A 23,640-nucleotide genomic window follows, 5' to 3' on the forward strand; every position below is an offset into this window, starting at 1 on the left:
CATTCTATAAAAGCATCCACAGTAAAAAAGATGTCAGTTGATACTGTTATAAATCAAAATATATACATAAATCAGTATGTCTCCAGGTGGTGGTAACATAAGAACCAGACTCGAGGTGGTGATAAACTTTGAACAAAGCCTTAAATAACATGGATCAGATTCAACGTCGCGGGATCTGATTCTAGCAGGGTGAGCAATATTTTGACAAGCGAGTAAATGATGACTAGCTTTTCCCTCAACAGCAGCATCATGGCAAAGGTGGGTGTGTGGATTTTGTTGCTGCTTTGTCAAGTTTTCATGGCAATTTTGCAATACTGCTTGCACTGAATTCTTCCCTTAGTCACCATGATTCAACTGTGACCTGTTATTACATGCTAACACACTTGTTACCCACGTACAGTTAAGAAAATGGTTTATTGTCTTGCGAATCTGCAAGCCATAGCACAGAACTTGGAACTGAGTCCTATATGCACTTGATAAGCTGATTGTCCAGTCCCCCCAGTAGCACAATACAGACTCCAATTCACCACGTCTTACTGCAGGACACAGAGCTGAGACCTGGCTCAGCGCAGGAAGCAGCTGTAGACCACAGGTAAGTGCACAGTATAGCTACCCTGCCTCTCCCCACCCATGTGAATGGGCTGTCTCAGGGGCATCCCTCAATTTCTAATGGACTCCCCAGAATTCCAGCTTCCCCCTCTGAAGGGGACACTACCACTCCCAGTCCCAATGGTCTTCCTCCCCCCCCCCCCAATTCCTAATGGGTTCTTCTAAACGAGTCACTCCCAATCCCAGCGGCCTCCCGCACCCCCCCGCATCCCAATGGTCTCTCTCTCCCAATCCTAGTGGGCTCTCCCAAACAGGTCTCCCTCCCAAATCCAGTGGGCTCTTCCAAGCGGCTCACTCTCCCCCAATGGTCTCTCGCACGCTCTTCTCGGTTGGTTTGGCCTAGAGCTGTCCCCGAGCCGTGTGTTAGAAGAGCGAGCGCCCCCGCCACAGTATCCCTCAAGCTGCCTCGAGGATGAAGCCCCGTTCTGGCCGGGAGCGCATGCGAATAGTTTACGTGAACAGCTTCGGCACCCACCGCTGCGGCTCCGTGATCCAATATGGCGGCGGCCACAGGCGCCGTGAGGAGAAGGCCGCCGCTTCCGGTGTCGTAGACAGAGATATGTCCTCTACTTCCGGTTTGAGCCGGAGGCGGGGGGCGCCTTGTGTGGGGCTGAGGGGCGAGGCGGGTGCCGTTTCCAGGGAAGGTCGCGGAAGCCCCAGGTTCCCAATCCCGCCTGGCACCGGTCCGAGGGGAGCGGAGTCGTGTGCTGCCGCCCAGGGACCGAGCCAGGGTGGCCAGGCAGGGGGAGCCCCCAGTCTCCGGGAGAGCGGGCCGGGGCTGCGATGCACACAGAGCAGAGCGGGCGGCAGCGCGCAGACACCCGGCAGCCCTGCCCTCGCGCCCCCCGCCAGCCAGCGATACGGTACGCGGCACGCTGGAGAAGGGACGGGCTGAGCGCAGGTGCCCAGTCGGCGCTGCCCCGTGTGCCTGTGGGTTGGTCCCTCGAGTTACGTGGCGATGAGGGTCATCGCCTCTGGCTCTTTGGCTGAGTCGGGAGGTGCCAGTGTGTGTCCCACACCCCGTTGCGTGGCTGGTAACCGCCCGGCCCTTCCACACGCACTGAGGGACCCTCACCCTGCGCCAGGAGCAACAAAACTTGGTGCTGGAGGGTGGGAGGGAGAATAACGTTCTTGGCAGGTGACCGGAAAGTGACAAACCCCAAAAGGGCTTTTGCTCCAGAGACCCCGTGCACTGGTGAATGGCGAAGCTCCCGCCCCCTGTCAGGGGTGAAGGCAGCTTTGTCCTCTCACTGTTCAGCCTTCCACATTCCTCACCCAGCAGAACGGGGACCAGAGCCACTGAAATCCATCCCTAGGAGTTGGCGTGATCTGTCTTCAGCTCCTGGATCCTCTCCGGCCTTGCCTGGTAGACCCCAGATGGAATAGTGCCGTTGGAATACTCAAGCTCACATCCATGCATGTCTCACTGTTATTTTTCTTTGTGTCTGGGCCCAAATGAGATGGGGATAGGTGTCCCTTTATTCACTTTTTAAAAAAAAAACTTTTCCTGGTGTGTTGCTAAAAAGATCAGTTTTGCTGCACAAAATAAATTGGAATGAAAATTGAGAACTTGTCTCCGCTCCCAAGATGAGAGCCTGGGCCTTGAGGGAGATTCTGCGGAGAACTGGGAGGCTGTTTCTTAATTTTACAGAACTGTTAACCCTAGGAAGTTTTACAATGTCCTTGAAAAAAAAATTAAAAACCTTTAAGGATGAAAGATCCAGATTATCCATTACTTTGTATTTCAGAAATAAAGACAACAGTTCTACTAGTTTATTATCTAGTCTATTATTTACTATCACTTACCACCAGTAAGAGCAGTTAATAGAATTTGTGAGAAAGCTCAAATTAGGTTGATTACCAAGGTGAAATCTTCATTGAATATATTTGTACTGGTCTGCCAAAATAGTTTTAGTACTAGGAGCAAGCGAGATATCAGACTTCGGTATCACAGTACTGATTACCATCTTCACTTCAGCTCAAACAGGATTTTAGTGGATACTATCAAGAAAAATGAGAACTAGAAACCAATGGTATGTCACCTGAATGCCTGTCTACACTTTCAATTGTTATAGAGTATTAATCTTTTTCTTAAGCAGTTTGAGATATCAGATGCTAATAATTGTAACGGAAGAAAAAACAAGGTGATAATCAGAATTATGTGATATGAAAGTCTGCCAGTGCCTAAAATGAATAATACTGTTTAACATGGAAGGATGGAGAATCCTCACTAGTTTGATACATTCAAGCTCTTTAATTTTAATTTTTCTTTTAGGTGGTCTTCAAATGAATCAGGCTGATAAGTTTGGATTCCCTTTCACTTCTAAAGTTGTTAATAAAGTAATAAAACGGAAAAAGGAAAAGGTATAAAATATGGGACTAAAATGAATGAAAGCGTTAGCATTTTAGAAGATAAACTCCTGCTTGCACTGTATATGTGTGTAAGAAAGAGTAGGTGTGAGAGATGCAAAAGGATGAAACAATACTCTAATGTTATAGGAAGTTTCACTTGTAGGAATGAAAAATAGCATTATCTTCACCCCTTTAGATTTAGAGTTTAAATCTGCAAGATCTGAGAATTCTGGCCCCAGTCCAGGAAAGCACTTCAGCATGTGCTTAACTTGAGCCCCAGTAGTTCCTTTGATTTAAATGACCCTGACCCAGCCAAGGGCAGCAGGTTTGTAGGAATTTTGGTGGTGCCCAGAACACCCAGAGCCTGCCCCCCCCCCAAACTCCACCCCCCACCTGCCTAAGGCTCTGGGAGGGAGTTTGGGGGAGGAAGGGGGAGCAGAGGGAGGGGGTGCAGGCTCTGGGAGGGAGGTTTGGGGAAGGGGTGGGGGGTGCGATGCTTACCTGAGGCTCCTCTGTGTGCTGCTACCCCCAGGCATTGCCCCCGCAGCTTCCTATTGGCTGCAGAGGTGCTTGGGGTGGGACACACCCACCATGCCCAGGGGTCACAGGGAGGTTGCCGACAGCTCCATGGAGCGAGCAGGTAGGAAGCTGCTCAGCTCCGCTGTGCTGCTGATGATGAGTGGGGGCCCCAGGACATTTTAAATGGCCCGTGGGATGGGGGGGGCTCGAGGGCGGAAGGCGGGGCCGAGGCCTGTGGTGCCTGGGCACCAGGAATATTCCTGGTGCCCAGGCACCATGGGCCCATAGAACTCGCCGCCCATGGACCCAAATTCTGTCCCTACTTATATATTTTAGGTAATGGGGTTGCTTAGGGAACAGATAAGCGAGAGCAACATTTGGCTATTAATATTATATTAGTAGAAATACAAAATTACATTCTGTGTCACAAATGTATTTCTGGTATTGTTGACTAGTTCACCCAATGCTTGAAGTTAAAAAGACACATTTTTTTAAAATGGTAACTCATGAGATTTACCATATGTGAGGTACAAATAACCAGCTATAATATAATACAGTAATGTCACCGATACATGATTTAAAACAAGGAGAAAACAACTGACTTCAGAGGTGAAGCTAACACTTGCTACGCTGTCTCTTCTAGTTCATTAAGTGTTCTCCAAGAAGAACAAGGAATGTATTTTACATTTTAGCACTGAAGCTTGATGAAGAAGGAATTATTAGATTTAAACCAGTGTCACAGTGCATGGTCCAAATATCACCATAACTTTAGCATGTTATAGCAATTTAGATCCTGTAATCTCCTATTTTTGATGTGTTAGCATATCTGAATTTGTTAGTGCTTCAGTTTTGGTATTTGTTATTATGCCAGTTTGAAATGTGCCAGTTACAGAGGGAATTTTGTACATTTTTCAACTGAAAAGGTCAGTAGATAACATAAAAGTAATTAATATTGATATATCAGAACAGGTCAGGTCATTGCCATGCTGGAGTCTGAGTGCTAGGTCTAAATTGTACTGCAGGCAAGGGACTGGAAGGGAATGTGCTTGACCCCTGCTGGGGAAGAGGGGGGAGGGATAGCTCAGTGGTTTGAGCATTGGCCTGCTAAACCCAGGGTTGTGAGTTCAATCCTTGACGGGGGCCATTTAGGGATCTGGGACCAAAAAAAAAAAACCTGTCAGGGACAGTATTTGTTCCTGCTAGTGAAGGTAGGGGACTGGCCTCAATGACCTTTCAAGGTCCCTTCCAGTATCTATGAGATAGGTATATCTCCATCTATTGTAAAAAGGATCATCTTGCATCTCTCTCATGTATTCCCCTTCTGGCTGACCCTGAAGAGACTTTAATGGCCCCAGAGGGAGTCACATCCAGTTCTCCTCCTCTGGAAGGACAGGATCACAGGTGCTGGGTAATGAGAGATCCAGGGAAGAAAGGTGAATGAAAAATACAGAGGAATAATCCAAACACTGATTTTAGACTTGTAAAATAAATGTGGTTTATGTTCATACATCTAGTCAATTACTAGAGTTGCAAACAAAGCAGATTGACTACCCTTGAATGTTCAACACTGGAAAATTCAAAATCCTAATTAAGAGGAGATTTTAAAAACAAACTTTTTGACACTGTTCATTGAGAATGTTCTTCCTTTATTTTTAGTCTGAAGTCTTTCATGGAGTGTTGAAAGTAATTTCAAAAATGCTTGAAGAAAATGAAAAGTTTAGAGGCAGACTGTTGACTTGCAGTCAGTTTAATACTGAAGGTAGGTAATGAACCAATAACATATTACATTAGAGAATACAAATAGGTTCTTAATACATATGCATTGACTTAAGAGCTCCAGATTTGGGGTCCATTAAATTGTTACTTTTGGGTGACATGCTTTCACAACTCACAAATTATGGATTTTATTGCATACTTGGTCATTGTTACCTGTGTTTGAACTTCCCTCTGGTTCCATTGAGAGTCTTGTAGTAAGTGTGTGTAATTGGAAGGGGGTGGTGGCAGTAGCTCTTTACTACACAGTACAATATGAAAAACATGAATGTAAAAGCGAGTGGAGTCTGCACATTTTTCTGACCATGTAAAATATGTAATGAAACTATTGTTCACAGATGCCTGTACTAGTTAAGGGAAATACTTGAAGATGAATAATTTTTTTCACCTGCAGTATAAAATTGGAAATAGTTTGACTTCATGTAACTCATAAGTAAATTAGCTCCCACAAATGTGAATTGTAACCTAATTTAACATAACTAACAACATTCATCCTCAAGTTGAGGCCTGACCACAGCTATTTCATTAGTGGAAAATGACTCAGGAATTAAAGCTGACACACTGAATAGATGCAACTTCAATTAGAGTTGTTGTAGCTGCTACTACAATTTAAGGCAATACAGTATATGCTTACAAACAAAATTGGAATTTCCGGCTTGTCAATTTGATTAGTTTTAGGAAAGAGAATTTATCAATCCATTAAATATTATCAGTTAAATTAAAAGTGGCATATTCTCTCAGTGTGTCTGCTTAGCTCACATTAGTATTAATAGACGTTTTTCTCATGCTGTGAGGACAGGGTATATACTAAAATAGTTGTAAGCCATTGTTAGTGGCTTCTGTTAGTAAACCTTTGCATATTTTATCTATATGAATTTTACACATATATGGTTCCAAAATGCTTCCATAAGACTGTACTCAATATAAAATGCTGCCTTACCATTTATGTGATAAGACTTATTGATGTGTCTGCTTACTTGTTTGCATTAATGTAATGTACACAATAAATATACAACTGTAGGATTGTATTTGACTTATGCCCACTGTCTCTCCTCTTTGAAAACACATGTAAGTGGGCATTGAATATGGGAGTTCGGCAGAGGTCAGGCATAGAATCCTCTTTTCAGGCCTTTGCATTCCCTTTCTGTGGGAGGGGTTTTGGAAGATATTTATTGTTGTTCCACTGGCCATGTCTGTGATAGCTCCATCTTCTGTAGACTTGCCATCGAGGCCAACATAAACCTGTGCTCCTTAGCATGTGAAAGCTGTGGACCCCATACATAGCTTTTCCACACCTTGTCCCTCCTTTTTCACCTGAATCATTGTGGGTGTTCATTTGCACAGCCCTTATTTGGGCTGAAGGATTTGGTACTTATACAAGAAAAATAACTTCCCTAGTTTAATTTTTTTTTAAAAGATGTCTTACATAACCAGGGAGAAGGAGAAATTGAGCATGTAGTAGAGCTTTGGGAGGCAGTCATATGTTAGAGAAAGATCTTGTTGGACTTGGAGCCTTTTAAAATTATGGCTGCTAATTTAGTCTTCCATTTGTGAAGGGGGTGGTGTTGTGAGTTTTCCCAAGAGGCTTGTGTTTATTTCAGGAATGAATGGATATGGGCTGTTTACTTCTCACCTGTGTTTTCCGTTGCCTGTCTCTTTTATCATCCGGGGTTAGAGAACATCATTTATCTTTAGGTATAATTTGCATCCACTGAAACAAACTTTATGCTATCCTCAGTCCTAACTGCAACTTGTTTTTCTTAAGCTTTAATTGTGATTCTCATTAAGCCACATTTAGCTGAAATTCCTTAACCCTAATACCTCCTTTTAAACTAGCAGATTTTGCACAATATTGCCTCAAGGTGGTAAGTCTCCTATTGATCTAAATTTTTCATTAAACAAATAGCAAATATACATTGAAATAACAACTCTGAATCAACTAGCTTCAGTTTTGCTTTACAATTTTTTAAACTAGATTAATACAACCAACAAATTAATCTTGCATTTTATTATCTCTGTGGATAGTTTTATTGAAAGATGAAAGTCTTTTGAAGTTTTAATGCTACATATTTCTTCAGTGGAAAACTAGCAATCAAAATCAGATACAGTACAAATGAAAATGATGTCCCTGTGCCTACACATTGTATTCTTCCACAGGCAGTGATGTGAACCAAAGCTCACAGAATGAGGCTTCCTGCATGGACAGAGTAAGTAGTCAGTTAAATGCCAAACAAGTTCAAATGGCAAAATAAGTTTTTAGTAAAATCAAAAATATATGCATAAAGATATTGTTAAAAGATACAAAAGCATGACATCTTTATAAAATACTGTAGTCTATTAAATATAAAGCTAAAATATGGCTTTTAAGGGTCTAAACCATGCTTGGGAAGAGGAGTAGGAGCATCAGCCACCATCAGCAGCAGTGCTTTATACCTCTGAAAGACTGGGAAGCAGCTCTTGCTATACCTTTTACTGCCTGGTTCATTTCTGCCAGTGTGTGTGTGTGGCAATGGCTGTGACCCATTCTGCTCAAACCCTCTCTGGGACTTCTAGTTTGCTGGTGGTGCTTGCAGCGACCCAGCTCTCTGATGCTGTTTATACATGTCCCTGTGCAGGAGCATGGGAAAGGTTTCATTGAGCTCTTTCTCCTTTAGTGCACCGATAAAGAGTTAGCTATAACACGTTTAATAAATATGGGTCATTGTACTTTTTAAAGATCCGCTGAAGCACATATTTGTAAATAGATAATTGAAGTGCAGAAGCCAGAATTGTAGACATTTTGGAATTATTTTGTTTTACATATTTAGGCTCACTAAATTAATATGAGTTGTCTCTTCAAGGAATTACCTGGTATATAAATATAAAAGTTAAACATTATCAAATGCCATAGTATGTAGTATCAGTATTTTGAATAACATAAGTGCAGTGTCATATAAATATGTATGTTTGTTTTAGTCATAATATTCGGGCCATCAGTTAAATAGATATAATTCTAAACAAAGTGGACTAGACTGTTGGTCTGATCTAGCTCTGTGTAGTGCAGGATCTGATTGGACGGGGTGCACAATGACTTTATCCATATCACTACACCCCTCTAATAATCCATTCTTAATCCCGGGAATGCCCAGAGGTCAGTTTGGCTGTGCTGCAGCTTTGAGCAGCCTCAGAGTTGTTCTAATTTGCATCTGTCTGTAATAGCTCCAAGGGGCCATTCCAGTAGCCAATGATTACAGGAGCATAGCAGCACTCTGGCCATGCTATGTTTCCCCAAACACAACCCCTAGTTTGGGGGCTGTGAAAGAGTGAAGTATAGTGACAGCTATGCTAGTTATATAGCACTGGAGGATTTTAATACCAGGGGAGACCTCAGCAGACCACTTAAACCATATTTAAATCTGCTTTGTGCTGCTGGAGCATTGCAAATGAGACTTAATGTGTCTAGGGATCAGAACCAATATGTATGTGATAAGTCTCTTTATGAACTGCAGCATTTTTAGAATTCTCAAGTGTAAATTAAAGGAATCTGAATAAAGCCTTTAGCCTTTGTCATGTACTATAAAACTAATCTAACTGTTGCATGTATTTTTATATTAAAAGAAATTGCTTCAGTTTTGTCATCTTTTTTTCTTTAGGATGAGTCCATCTTTGGATGGGTGTAGCAAAAAAAAAAAGAAGATTCAGTTTCAAGTGTTGCATTGAATTAGTGTTCATTTTAGATCTGATCTGACATTAATGAAAAGACTAACAATGATTTCAGTGAGCGTTGGATCAGAGTATATAGTTTGTCTGTCTAGCATTTTAGCTTGAGAGCTACATTTTAATATGGGTTCAATTAAACTTTTCAGTTACAGAGTATTGTTTTGTTGAAATCCTTATTAAGCATAATATATCACTTAGTCATTGTTAATTTTTGCAGGCTTTTTAATGAACATAGTGATGGTTTGCATTCAAAAGAATAGTAATATTTTATGTTAATTATATTATGAATATATATGTTTTATAATCAGCAGCTTGTCAGAATTGTTAACAAATGTGTGTTTAGTAAAATAAAATTTCATACAAGATATCTCTGTCTAAAATGAATGAACCACTTTCATTCTATTGATTTAAATATTTTTTATTATATTATATTAAAATAACGTACAATCACCTTTCTGTTCATTCATCCATTAATACACGAATCTCAGCAATTATTTCAAATAAGAATCCAGGTGAATCCTCTCTGCCTCATCATTCATCATCAGGCACATGATGATAGTTTCATAATCAAAATTTATTGTTTATGTGGGTGCCCTTAATAGTAACATGAGGTGATTTTCTTGTGTTATAGAACCTTAAACTTGGAGTTTTGATTGACTGGTGAAGCCTTTTTAATTGGTGAATTGTGTAAATGGAACAAGGAGATTGCACACATAATTTTTCTGTGTGTGTATTTCCTCTCTATAGATAAAACATTTATCTGTCATTCTTAGACCTTTCTTGTTCTTATGAAAGAACAGTTTTTCATTTCAAAATGTCTCAGCATTTGCAGATATTATGACTAGAATTTCAGCAGCATTGAGCTTTAATAACATGCTAGTGGTTGCATCATCAAGCAGCAAAGCACTTGGGAGGGTTTAAGCTCAGTTTTCCTAATGATAAACTGCAAGTAAATAACTAGACTGTACCTTTTTGATTGAGTACTCTGGCATTAAAGTTCTCATTATGAACAGTGATTTGTTGTATAATAATAATTTAATGTTACTCAAAATAGTTGACATTTCAGCTTGGGGAAAGAAAAATATTCAGATAAGCACATGATCATTTTTTCAGGAAGAGTAAAAGTTTGTAAGTCCCTTGATATTTGCTAATTATGCAGTGGTGTTGTAGCTGTGTCGATCCCAGGATATTAGAGAGACAAGGTTGGTGAGGTAATACCTTTTATTGGAACAACTTCTGTTGGTGACTGAGGCAAGCTTTTGAGTTTACACAGAGCTTGAATCTTTCCTCTCTCACCAACAGAAGTTGGTCCAATAAAAGATATTACCTCACCCATCTTGTCTCTCTATTTGCTTAATAGACATGTAGGGTCAGAATTTTTTTTTTATTGTTTATGAGTTGGTCATTCTATTTCTGCAGTTCTGATAATATGAAAAGCTGTATGAAGCTTCTTTAATGTAAATAAATCCCAGATTGTGAGCTCTAGAGTTGAGGTTATTTCTGAGTAAACTACTACTAACAGTTAGCATCCTTAGTGGCACAGACTGAATGGGTCCTGGAGATTAAACCACTCTTTCACCTTTATGATTGGTCTTTCTTGGGGAGGAGAGAAATATATTAGCCTGGTAATGTGAAGGAAGAATGCCCATGCTATTCATGTTCTTTGGATAATAAATATAGGCTTCACTCTCCACAGCTGTGCTAAATTGACTTTAAAAGGAAGAAATTACACTACATAACAATGGATCTGATTCTTCACTATTTTGCACTTTGTGTAGTCATTTATACCTGCCTGAAGTGGGTGTAAATAGCTGCCGTTGTTATCCCCATATTGCACTCACTGTGCAGAAGTGTAATGACTACACAAGATGCATGGTTAGGGAGAATCAGGCCCAATGAGACAGATCGAGCCTTTTGCTGGCACAGGTGTCAATTCAGGGACCGGGGGAAGGTAGTTTGAACCTGCCCTATTCAGGGGCTGTTGGGATGAGCTAGTTTAGCACCCAGTATTATATACCAGTTTTAGTGTGGCTTCTGTGGATCTTTACAGTGACACTAAACAGCCTGGGTTGATGTTGGCTATGGCCTCTCTACCTTCTCTGGCATGCCTTCTCTCTACCTTCTCTGTGCTCTGCTTCCACTCTACTCCCAGATCACTCCAGAATGCCCATTATGCCCAGGGTGGTATGTGGGTGTAGAGCACCCTTGCACTGAGGGTATTCTCTGGGGCACTTTATGCTTGTTCTACAGCCTCTTTGTGTCAGCTTGGCTAGCACAAAGGGATTGCAAGGCAGTGCTGAATATGGCCCAGTATCGGAGCAGTAATGAAGTCTAGCTTCTGACACTAGTGGCCTGATTTCAAATACACTGGTGTAAACAGGAGTAATTCTACTGAAATCAAAGGAGTTAAACTTCTGAAAAACAGGTTTAAAGAAGAATCAACTCCAGTATGTAGACCCAATGCAAAGTGAAATCCACACCATGAACATCAACTCAAACACCTAAAGCACAGTGAACAATATTCCAGTTATAGTATTTTATGTTTCTTAATTTGAAGTGCTAAACGTAAACTGTAGATGAGAGAATGTGTATTGTGTTGAGTAATAACATACCCATGTGAACCAGGCAAATGACATCTTCAACAAGAAAAAAGAGTTGCCACCCACAAGAAATAAATTATTTAAAATAGATTCATTAAAAGGAACAAGGAATAAACAGTGAAACCTCAGGGCAGCAGATCAGAGTTCAGAAATCAAATGACCCTCCCCTGAGATCCCTTAACAGTTACCCCAGAAAAGAGAAGCAAATGCCATTTCATCTTGTCGTTTCTGGGTAGGAATAGCATTTTTCAGTTTTCAAACTACAAATCAGTTACTTTGACTTTTTAATAATAAATCTAGAATGGCGCGTGCTCAGTGCAAGGTGATATATGAAATTATGGGTAATTATCCATATTTGTGTATTGAGAAGCTTGATGCTTTGTAAAAGTTAGCAATTTGTTTTAAGATGGTATAATTCAGGGGTTGGTCTGAGCAGGTACCCCTTTGCATTCAATTTATACTAGTGCAAATGATTACAATAGTTACAGAGCAATGGATCAGTCTTTTGCATTCCTGAGTGAAGTTAATGGTACATGTCTGTTCTGGCTACTAGGGTCAGTCAGCAGGATTCCTCTGAACCTCCATACATGATTCTACAGCCTGAAACCCAGTCAGGATATTAACACTTAGGCATAATGATGTTAATTAAAAATTAACATTGTTAGCTGTTTGCTGATTATTTCAGCAGAAGCATTCAGCTGTTATGGGATTTTGAGCAGACTTTAGGACTGTGAGCAGAGCTTGTGATCTTAGGCAGAGCTTGACTAGAAAAGCAAGGTGATTTTCAACTACACTGGACATTAATATACAGTGAACCATGCATTTAGGGAAACCTCCGGTTGGCAACCTCCCTATTTTAACTTTTAAGTATATCCTCAAGGTTTCCAGTACATTTTGTATGACCTCTAGTTTAGCAGGCGATTGAGTTTTGTTGCTCCTTTCGAAGGTGGCTTAAAGCTGATTTAGCAGTGTATGTAATTTTTTGTGTATGGGTAGGTCCTGTAAGTATGAAAGAAAACAGGATCCAACTATTTATAGTTCTTATAAATATATTTGCAATGACATAAACAAAGTTTGTATTTTGGCTAGTATTGTAGTTGCATAAGTATTTATGTAACTATGATGATAGGATACTGGTTGCACAGTAACCAAGACAGCATTGCCTTGATTTGTTGAGCAGAATAGGTTTTGCTATGGAACCTTATATTCTGGGGAAAAGAGAAAAATCTCTGGAAGAGCATTAAACCCAGTGAGATTTTTCCATAAGTATTCACAAGCAATCACTAATCAGTTGGTGACAGTGCCATGGAGATTAGATCTGATGAAGACAATGCATGTATGACAGTTTTACTACTGCCATTGTAGCCTGTAAAAATCAATACATATGTTTACATTTTCATTTGGCAGTGGCAAAAGATAAGGACACCTCTGAGGAAAAGGGAATTATTATGCCTTGATCCTGAGAGATGCAGAGTGCCTCCTGAGGCCTAAGAAATTCGGAGTGCTTTCACCTCCTATTGATTTCAGCGCTTCTTAGATCTGGACCCTTTTGCTTCTTCCACAGTGTATGTGGCATGTCAATGAGATGCTCTGTTGTATTGCGCTAAGTGTGTCTGAGTAAAATAAGTGGTTTTGCTCAATAGTGGATGTTGCTGGGTTGATTATGAACATGGCTGATTTGTGCATATTATTGGTGTTCATGATGAGAATAAATTATTTTAACTATGAAAGTGTGGAAATTACCGCACATTTGTCATTGTTGTACAGACAAATAATGGAGAGAGATTACAAGAACAGAACTGTTGCTCAAAGGTTCATCAAAGCACTGAGAAATGCTGCTGCTTCTCCAGAATGTTGTCATCTATATTTTAAAGTTAATAATAAATGAACATTTAAAATGGCTTTTATTTCTGCTTTGTGTTTTTCCTTGGTGTCATTATGTGTGTGACAAGAAGTCAGCACTGTTGCTGTAATTTTGCATGCTGGATGAAATGCTCCATAGTTGGGACCACCACTAGATAAGCCTTACTTAAAAACATGTATATTTACTTTTTACTTTAATTGTTACACTGCATTTAAACTAGTGGTGTCCCTTAAACTAATGACAAGGTAAATCTTCCTGACTATAAAACCAAGTAGGCTGTGGAATAAGCTCCCAAGGAAAATGGTAGAAGCCCCATCACTTGGGACGGTTACACTAGACTGGACAAAACACTGGGAAATGTGCAATAGGGAACAATCTTTTAGCAAAGCTTTTTCCATCTATAACATCTGTGGTCGATGAGATCATTTTAGCAGAAACATTCAACTATTCTGGGATTATTATTTTGTTTACATGCTGAATTACCACTTATTTCAGATAGAGGGCCAATTTCATATTTGGCATAAATCTGTTGACTTCAGTGAAATCAGAACAGGGAAGGGATACATTTGGTCTATTCTGCCTCCAGAAGTTCTGTACTTCTCACCTTGTTTCACTTAGCCTCTTGAATCTCTTTCAACATTATTCTGTGTGGATGATTTAGAAGCAAAACTAATAATTCAGTAGAATGGTCTCATTTTTCCCTATGAATTGTCATGTTCTGGCTTGTCTGAAGTTGTTCTACATTTTCAAGATACTATCCTAGGCATGCAGAATTGTGGTTCTTCAGCTCTCAGAGTGCTACAGTGGTTTTTCCTTTCCCTCTCAGGAATTCCTGTTGCCTGTCCACACACCTCCAAACTCTTCCATTGGTCTAATGTGCTCCCAGATTTCCAATATATATTTGATGGAAATAATGTTGCTACATAAAGTAGTGTGCACAACTGTGAAGAAATTGCATTTGTGCATGAAATATATTTAATGAAAGAGAAAATGTGCTTAAACATTAATATATCATAGACCATGGGGGAAGATGGAGATTGAGAGTAGAATGATTTATATCTTGGGACTCTTAAACTGTGTAGAAGTTGGGCTATTTTGTAGCTATCACAAACTTGTTGACAAGTTGCAGAAATTAAAAATGTAGTGAAATGCTACATCTGAGACCCAGTTACAAACCTTAGGCTTCCTTAGTGTTAACTGGTAATGAAAGCAGTAATTCTATTCTGATTTGTTTAGCTGGAAATAGAAAACAATAGCCTCTGGGTCTCTTATTAAAGGAATAAAAAGGGGCACATTTTCTATTGACAGAAGAATTGTCTTGTGTACCCATGGAATTTCCTGTTGATCATATTGCTGCTTTCTCTTATTGCCAATCATTGATCTGCTTTGTGTGGGTAGAAATGTTAGACATTGTATTCACTCTGTAGTAAAATCTGTAAGTTACTGTTTGCTTTGTTGTTTTCAGTTCGCTTTCCCTTACACTGCCTTAATGGTGTCTCTCTCTTTGGATCTTGCTGACAGCTTGAAAATGTCAATTTTCTATGAAGCACCCAGTTTTATAAGCTTATTACTGCCATTTCATATCTATTTGTGAAGATCAGAGTTGCCGATTTTCAAAGAAACATTTTCAAATGAAAATGAGGCTTTTACACTTTCTAAAGTAGCCACAGAGATTTCCTCTGTCTTGTGGAGGAAATTCTGCAATTTCGCTTTATCAGGTTGCCACATTTTTCAGATGATGGCACTGTGGAATTTCATTAGATGCATTCCCTGTGTATATTCACAACCATACCTGCTTATTTTTAGTGACAAAAATGTTTTTACACCTGCCAGTCCTGGAGAGCTAAGGCAGAATGAGGGGTTCTATTCTGTCATGTATCCTCAACATAATTCTTTATTTAGTTCCAGTCAGTTACCTATGGTATTGCAAGGTATAACTTCATGGAATTTAATAAACAATACTATTGGTAAATGCACAAGAAGGAGTGGAGTACAGTGTGCTGCCCCTTATCTGTGTTGGCCCTGATGGGAGTAACAATCAGGAAAAATATTTTAATACTAAAATGTCTGAATATATAAAAAGGGTCAATATGCTGAGTAAGCAGGTTCCATTTTTGTATCTGTATTCTTCATAGCACAAGCACAGTCTCAATGGGTTTGCAGAGGTGGTGCTGAAGGCACAATTTGAAAGGCATAGATATGCACAAATGTCACTAAAGACATCATTTGAAGGCAGTGGGGCTGCTCAGGTGTCACTGAGCACATAATTTGGCTTGCAGGATCTTTACTGGTGTTGATATACAGTGGTGCTGGAACACTTTATATAGTGGGGGTGCTGAGAGCCATTGAACCAAACTGTAAACCCTGTATATGATAGAAACCACTTCAAGACAAGGGGTTCTGCCATACCCCTAGTTCCCTCACCTATGCTGATATATTCAGGGCCGCCCAGAGGGGGGGGCAAGTGGGGCAATTTGCCCCGGGCCCCGCAAGGGCCCCCATGAGAATGTCGGAGGCTCCCCCCCGCTTTCCCCCATCCCCCGGCGCCTCAGCGCGCCGCGTCCAGGAGCCGCCCTGGACAGCGCTGCAGCCATGTGGCCTGAGCTCCTGCCGCTCAGAGCCACGTGGTAAGGGGGCGGGGCTCCAAGCTCCGGGCCGAGCGGCGGGAGCTCAGGTCCCGTGTAGCCACGCCATTGCAGCGCTGTCTAGGGCCACTCCTGGACGCGGTGCGCTGAGGCTCCGGGAGAGGGGGGAGGCGGGAGTAAGCAGCATGGTAAGCCCCTCTGAGCCGGACACCCCCCTGACCTCCCCCCACAGCCCTGACTCCCAGCTCTGAGCCCAGCCCCTCTGAGCCGGACACCCCCCCAACCCCATCCCCCCACAGCCCTGACCCCTAGCTCCGAGCCCAGCCCCTCTGAGCTGGGCACCCCCGACCCCATCCCCCGCAGCCCTGACCCCCAGCTCTGAGCCCAGTCCCTGTGAGCCAGGCACCCCCCGACCCGAGCCCAGCTCCCCACGCTGCCCTGGGCAACAGCAGCGCCACCCCCAGACAGCGACAGCCCATTGGCACCAACCATCACCCAGCGACAGCCCATTATGTAATTGCAAATGTATACATACCATTAAAGCATTTAATGTTTTTAAATAATGTATTTTGTGTATTTTCAAATTATTAAAAATTAATTTTTGAATGTATTTAATTGGTTATTTTTTACATTTCCAAATACATGTTACTATAGTATTGCAACTTTTTTTTATGGAAGGGGCCCCTGAAATTGCTTTGCCCCAGGCCCCCTGAATCCTCTGGGTGGCCCTGGATATATTTGAAAGAGAGGTTTGACTTTGAGATCACAGGGTGAATTTGCAAGCTTGGAAGTTAGAAAAACATCTGTTTGCTTCATAGTACTCTTATCTGGAAATCACTGACACACACTAAACATGGAAAGCCATGATGCCATTTTAAAGGAATTGCTTCTTATAGTAGAAGTGCACAAAAGTTGGTACAAAGTGATTACATTGTTTCATAACCATTCACTTGAGTACGTGGAGTGACTCGCTGGTAGAGGAGCTGTATAATTCCAGTGTGTACTCAGCAGCAGATCATTGCACTAAGCATCTTTAATAATATAATGAGATACAAGGTATCTTCTTATATGTTCAGGTCTGGAGAAAAATTTCAGTGGGCTTTGGATCAGGCCCAGCTATGCAAAATAGTCAGGATTTAACATGAATTCAAAATTAAGGAAAAGAAATGGCCAATTTCTTTTTAAAAAGTATAACTCTTATTACTAGGTCAAAAAAGGGGCATAATCTCTCAGCATGAGAGATTTTTTCCTTTTGCCCCATGCCTTGTTCGTGCACACTATTTAAACCATGTTCTGAAGACAAAATTATTAACTTTCTCATGGGCTTGTCAGTGGTACTTATCACTATAGTATCTGAGTTCTTCACAAACAGTTTATCTTCACAAAATGCCTGTGAGAGGAGGAGGTGGTATTATCCTCATTTTACAGATGGGGTGAGGTGCAGAGAGATTAAGGAAAAAAATATTCAAATTTTGGTTATCTAATTTGAGACACCCTAGGATCTGATTTTTCAAAATACTTAGAGCATTATATAACACTTCATATGTTTGAAGCACAGCTCCCACAGACTTCAGCTGCAGCTGTGAGTTCTCAATACTTCTGCACATCAGTGCCCAAAGTCACAAGGAAAGCAAGGAAATACAGTTAGTGACCGCCTCTGAAAAGTTTGATTTAAGTGACTTAACTAAATTCACACAGGAACACTGTGGCACCGACAGGAATAGAATCCAATTCTCCAGGAAAGCATTCAAGTTGCTTTACTTATTTCACTGTCTTCTCTTCCTGCAATCTGCCTTATTCACTATGCACCTTCCAACTTCTGCAACAGACGGAGGGGTCTCACAGACCCTAGTAGTCTTCACTACATAACCCTGATTCATCCCCAAAGCAGGTCCATCTTGTGCACTGAATGAGGTGGGCATCCTGTGGAAAAAACAGATATGATCATGTATTTAAAACTGCATCATAATGCATATGCACAAAGGGCTGAACTGGGGTTGCACAGACAACCTAATTCTGACATTTCCTAACTGAGGAGTAGGGGTCCACCTAAATTGCTGAGAAATCACACAATTTTCATAGGTTGGTCATGGCATAAATAGCATATTTCGCGGATGTGTTACACAGCCGCAACATTTGCTATTTATGCCACGACCAACCCCCCAAAATGTGTGATTTCTCCTCAGCGTTATTCAAAATAGGGGCCTGGACCCAAAACAGGGTTGCAAGCCTATTAGGAGATCATGTTATTGCCACCCTTACTTCTCCGCTGCTGGTGGGTGGCGCTGCCTTCAGAGCTGGGTGCCTGGGCATCACCTGCCACTCTCTACTCTGCCTCCACAGCTGGATGGCTGGAGACCAGATTTCACAGTATATGATGCAATTTTCACAGCCGTGAATTTGGTGGACCCTGACTAATGAGTGCTTAACTTTGCAACCTTAATAATGTTGTTTAATGAAGGGTTATGTGTGCATAGTTTCCTGTTTGTTGTTGTTGTTTTTGTTTTTCCTTTATAAAAGCAAACTGAGAAAAACAAATTCCATCATGTGGCATCTTATTGACTGCCACATGGGCCATCAGCAGGTTTGGAACCTTTAGATCCACCACATAGACTTCTGACTCTTGAGCTAATGGAGTGGCTGATAGCAGTAGTAGGTTGTCATCCTCTGTGTGGACCAGAACTAGATGCAAATGGGACATTGCCACTGGGTTTCACAGATATTTGCTAACAGCAGAAGAATAGTGAGATCCAGGAATTTGGATTTCATTTCAGCGTCTGGAAAGCAGAGTGCTGTAGTGGGCATCGATCTTCTCTCCTTTCCTCCCAAGCATTCCCTTTTCTGCCCACTCCCCTCCAACCTGGTCTCTGTTCCAATCCTCTCTCTTCACCACACCTGACTCCTCACCCCAGTCCCAGTCTCTTCATCTAGCTGGCCCCAGTCTTCACTCCTTGGACTACTCATCCTAGTCTGCACCTCCTTGCTCAACAAGTCTAGGTCTCTCCCCTACATACTCTCTGCCTCAATCTCAATCTCCCCACAGCTTTCCAGTCCCAGATTCCTTCCTAGTTGCCCTAACCAGCCCTCCAGCTCTTTGTCCCAGTCTCCTTGCCCAGCCAGTCCCATTTGTCCCTTCCTGGCTTTTCATCCTATTTTTCTCTCTGTTGGCCTCCAGTTGGATCCCTCCTGGCCCCTGTTCCCTGACCCCACTGGCTCCCTGTCCCAATCTCCTTCTCCAGGCTCTTCACCCAATCTCAGGGTTTGTGCCCCTCTTCCCCCTCCACCCCAGCTCCTTGTCCCAATCTCTTAGTCCAGCTAATCCCAGTTCTTCCCCTGCATTCTGGTTCTTCATCAGATCCCCACTCATCTCCTTCCCCCTGCCCCACTGATTCCCAGTCTCAGTCCCTTTGCCCAATCAGTCCCAATCTCCCCAAAGCTCTTCATCTGATCTCAGTCTTTCCCCATCTACTGACTCCCAGTTTCCCTCCATATTTCCTTCCCCAGCTCCCAGTCCAAGTGTCTTTGCCCAGCCAGCCCCAATTTCCCTCTCCCACCTCAGCCTCCAGTCTGTCTCCCTGTTCCAATCTACCCTTGCCATCTCCCCAACAGTGCTGGCTCTTGTCTTCTCTGTATTTAAATCAGGCAGTCCTGGGCTCAGCTGGGCAGGGTGCGGGGAAATCATTGATAGCACAGGTGAGACAGGCTCCCTACTCTCAGGGAAGGTGTCTGGACCCAGCAAGCCTTGCAGCACCCCAGAGATACACTTGCAAGGAAAGTCCTGCTTAGTCCTAGGCTTGAGCATGCCCAGTGTGGATGGAATCCTCTAGGAATTTAGCTGCTAAAATCCAAGGAGTGTCGACAGAAAATGTGTGAATTATAATTTTTCAAAAACTTTTTTTTGTCATATTTGGGTGATTTTTTTCACATGGACAGCAAAAGGCACATTTTGGACACGAAGGCCACCTCCTGTCAAATGTCAAGTCCCTGCTCCAAAGCATAGGGGCATTACAACTTTTTGAAGTAAAGGAGGCCAGAATTTTTCATCATGGGAAAATAATGTATTTTCCCTTGCATGTTTCTCAGAAACTGAAATTAAAATAAACTAGAATACAACACAAAAAATTATTCAGCCTGAAGCAGACACCCTGCATGGAAAATTTCAGCCAAAACAGTTGAAGTTTGGTAAAGTTATAAGCAACTGAAAACAGGCTCTTATCATGGGAAGTGTTGGGCACCTTAATAATAGATAGTACTAACAGCCTTGTCTATAATAATTCCTCCCTCAGGGCTTCTTGCACTCAACAGCCATACTTAGCACTTGGAATGAACTCACAGAACTGTAATGAAAGACTTTGTCTTGCCTGTGCCAAGGTGTCACTTAACAGCATTATCACAACTGGGCTCCAAAAGGCCTTCGCTACACAAACAGTTCACATCTTTTAGAAGTAAATTTAGTACTTGTAAAAGATGCCAGATTGAGAGCCCTAGAGACAAAGCTTTATATTTATAATCAATCAGATAGGACATGTCCAGTAACAGGGTTAGATTGCCCCATGTTACTCTCTGCTCCTAAGCAAAGTGCTTCAGCCCTATCCTACAAAGGCCACTTCTTATGATCTAAATATTGTGGTGATGGGTGTATTTGAAATGTTCAGTGTCTGAGCTCAGTCAGTTCTTAGCCTTTGTGCCTGTTAGTACCAAATGAGGTGGTGGTTATGCAATATAGAAACTGAATGAGACCTCCCATCATCTCATTTCACAAAAGGTTCAACCAAAAGACCAGCGGTAGTTATAACTTTCACTCAGTTCCAGTCCTGACTGGATTCGATCCAAGCACTAAGAAGTGAGAGGCGTTGCATCCCAGCACTAGTCCCTTTCTTGTTTCTTTAGGGGGCTAAATCCTGCAACCTCCACTCAAGATTTACTAATTGGAGCCAATAGAAGTTTCCCCTAATTAAGTCTGGAGTGAGGGCTGCAGGATTTGGCCCTGTCTAGGAAAACTCCTTATTGTTAGCGTCCCATACATGAAATCACAGTTGCACAAACAGCAGTTTCCGGGCTTAGGTACCGCCGCGCAGCATCAGGGCACAAGCTGGAATCGTTGCTCCTGATTGTATCTGAAAACTCCCCTCTCGTTCCCTGAGCAGGCTCCAGGTGGCGGTGGTGGGTAAGCGCTTTCCCGGCTGCCCTATATGACTCCAGCGGATTTTTTTCTGCAGCACTTGTGGCCATGCACTGAAACAGCAGGTGGTGCCAGATTCCACATGGAAGCTGCTACCCTAGTATTTGTGTGTGTGTGTGTGTGTGTGTGCGCGCGCGCTGCAGGCTGGCGCTGCTCTCAGCACTCCACTCCCCGCTTCGCCGTCAGTAGCGTTTGGAGCCAGGCGTCTGCAGACCGAAGCGCTGTCCCTTCAGCACCACCTTCCTGCGCTGGGAAAAGCCCAGTCCTGCACAACTCGGCCCGATCCTCCCCAATAAAGCGTGGTTTGCAGTAAGTACAGGGAGATTTGTGGCTATGGGGGAGGGGAGGTGTTTGTTGCTGGTGTGTGTTGTACAACATCCCCGGTGTGCCTGTATAGCTTCACCACCAACAGCAGACAATGAGAGCTCAGCCTGAGTTGCATTGTGCCACTGTTTGGGGGGTGTCTGTCCCGCTCTGACAGGGCTCAAGCTTGGGGGGGTATATTGAAAATCAGAAACCCATTCTCATATAAATATTTTGTCTTCTTTAAACAAAAATAGCCTATAGGAGAGCAGCCTCCAGCCTGTAATAGCAGCCCCATCATCTGATTAACCACAGGACAAGGGGAAACATGCCAGTTTCAGCAGCATTCTTTTCTGTGCACTTTTTATGTTGTCTGCTAACAAGGATTTTCATAGCTCCAGACACCAACAATATACGTGATGAAACAAATACTGGGCCAAGTTTATCCCTGGTAGAAGTCTATAGGCATCAGTGGATTTACAGCAGGGATGCATTTGGCCCGTGTGCAAGGGCTTTTTGCAATGCGGTCCTGATCTGTAACAATATTTGTGGTGTTAGTGGGATTGTGAGAGGTTTTTATTTGGACTCACTTTGGGCCTTTTGAGCAGTTTTTATTTGTTTAATGTACCTTAAAGTGAAGTTGTTCCAGATTTGAGATGCTTTGTCTCTAGCAATCCAGTAAAAAAGCCCAAATGAGCAATGACTGATATGCAGAATTCAACAGAGCAGTGTCAGACAGAATCCTCTTCTCCATCTCCTTTCCCCTTCACCCATCCCCATCCCCTTGTAACATCAGTCATCTTGATTTGTTTTAGGTCTGGAAAGTGAGGTCCAAGAATGGTGAAGCTGGGGAGTAATTTGAGTGACAAGAACAGCAAACAACCATCCAATGAAGATGGTTTTCAGACAGTTCCTTTGATCACACCCTTGGAAGTAAATCATCTGCAGTTCCCAGCTCCGGAAAAGGTAACCCCCCACCCCAAACAAACACACAAAAAAACCTCACAAAGAGCAACCAGGTCTCTGCTTTTCACTGCCCTGTTCCATTATTGGTCTCTAACGGACATTAAAACGCAATCCTTCTACCTTATCAATGCAACACAATAAAAAAGGGTTTTCTTTGTTGGTGTTTTTTTTTTTAACACAACAGACTGACACGTGCAAACTAGAAAATGTTTCCTTGTGATTGCAGGTTGGGAAAAGGCTTAATATATTTTTCCTAAAATTGGCATTAAAATTAAATAGGAAAAAGCTTAGAATGCATCTGAACAACGAAAGAGGCATCATGTGAGCAAGTGAGTCTGCACCTGCATTGAGAGTGATGAGATGACTCTTGTGTAATAAACAAAAGTTGAAGGGTATCTCATTTTAATTACGCAAATCAAGATTTGTTTTCTTAACTGTGGCCTTTCAAGGTCCATTTGATTTTAATTCAGTTTGATTTATCTGACTAGAACAACTGAATTCCCCTACAGAAAATGTGGTAATGGGTCATTCCATGTATTCTTTTTTCCCCATTGGCTTCTGTGAGGGAGCAGCTTTTTCTCCTAGCCAATCAACACTCACAGAATTTAAGTGCTGCACTAAAATGTTCAAAAATGGGCACCAGTGATTGGATGGTGTTTATCAGCTGGTTTCTTTTAAGGTACTGTATGTACTATGAAATCATTTTGTCTGTTTATATACAGTGATGATATATGTCAATAATGTTACAAGGAGATAATGTGGGATACCATTAGGATATTCACAATGAGATCAAATGTCCAAGAGATTCCACTGTCACTGCTCCTTTTGAAAAAAAAAAAAAAGGCTTGCTGCAGTGTGGTGCCTAGATAGCACAGCGATAAATGCCATGTCGATACAAAAGACAGAGTGAAGGAGTAAATCTCATGAGATAATGATAGCAGCAAAATTATATATAGAAAATACATAACAATGTGTATGCATATATTTCTAATACATACACATATGTTACGTATTTATGTTTGTGTGTTTATATATTTTTATATACATATAAGCAGATTATTATTTATTTATTTTCTATAAAGAACCATATATATATATATATATATATATATATCAGAACCGAATTAATTGACACGTTGGTGGAAACCAGATCCATGCCAAAATAGGGATAATGGGCTTGATTCTCCT

General features: G+C 41.9%; 2 protein-coding genes across 3 annotated transcripts in view; both read left to right on the top strand.

Moving 5' to 3' along the window:
* Positions 1 to 1,021: 1,021 nt before the first annotated feature.
* C8H5orf47 (chromosome 8 C5orf47 homolog) lies at positions 1,022 to 13,043 on the top strand. The gene is made up of 5 exons (XM_065408829.1): positions 1,022 to 1,472; positions 2,885 to 2,973; positions 5,137 to 5,239; positions 7,411 to 7,460; positions 12,960 to 13,043. Exons 1-5 carry the CDS (start codon positions 1,022 to 1,024, stop codon positions 13,041 to 13,043), a joined length of 777 nt encoding a protein of 258 aa, XP_065264901.1.
* Positions 13,044 to 22,323: 9,280 nt separating this feature from the next.
* NSG2 (neuronal vesicle trafficking associated 2) overlaps positions 22,324 to 23,640 on the top strand; it is a 42,537-nt gene continuing 41,220 nt past the window's right edge. For both annotated transcript variants that reach the window (XM_065409872.1, XM_065409873.1), the window contains exon 1: positions 22,324 to 22,452. In XM_065409872.1, coding sequence (XP_065265944.1) covers positions 22,324 to 22,452 — 129 coding nt within the window. The remainder of the gene's footprint in view (positions 22,453 to 23,640) is intronic.

This window comes from Emys orbicularis, chromosome 8 (assembly GCF_028017835.1).
Source record: "Emys orbicularis isolate rEmyOrb1 chromosome 8, rEmyOrb1.hap1, whole genome shotgun sequence".
Classification (NCBI taxonomy): Eukaryota; Metazoa; Chordata; order Testudines; family Emydidae; genus Emys; species Emys orbicularis.

Bases quoted from the DNA above. Each gene is read 5' to 3' on its own strand.
- C8H5orf47 (XM_065408829.1), top strand. From the start codon at position 1,022: ATGAAGCCCCGTTCTGGCCGGGAGCGCATGCGAATAGTTTACGTGAAC. The intron at 2,974-5,136 runs GTATAAAATATG...CTTTATTTTTAG, and splicing joins TAAAACGGAAAAAGGAAAAG to TCTGAAGTCTTTCATGGAGT. The intron at 5,240-7,410 runs GTAGGTAATGAA...ATTCTTCCACAG, and splicing joins CAGTCAGTTTAATACTGAAG to GCAGTGATGTGAACCAAAGC.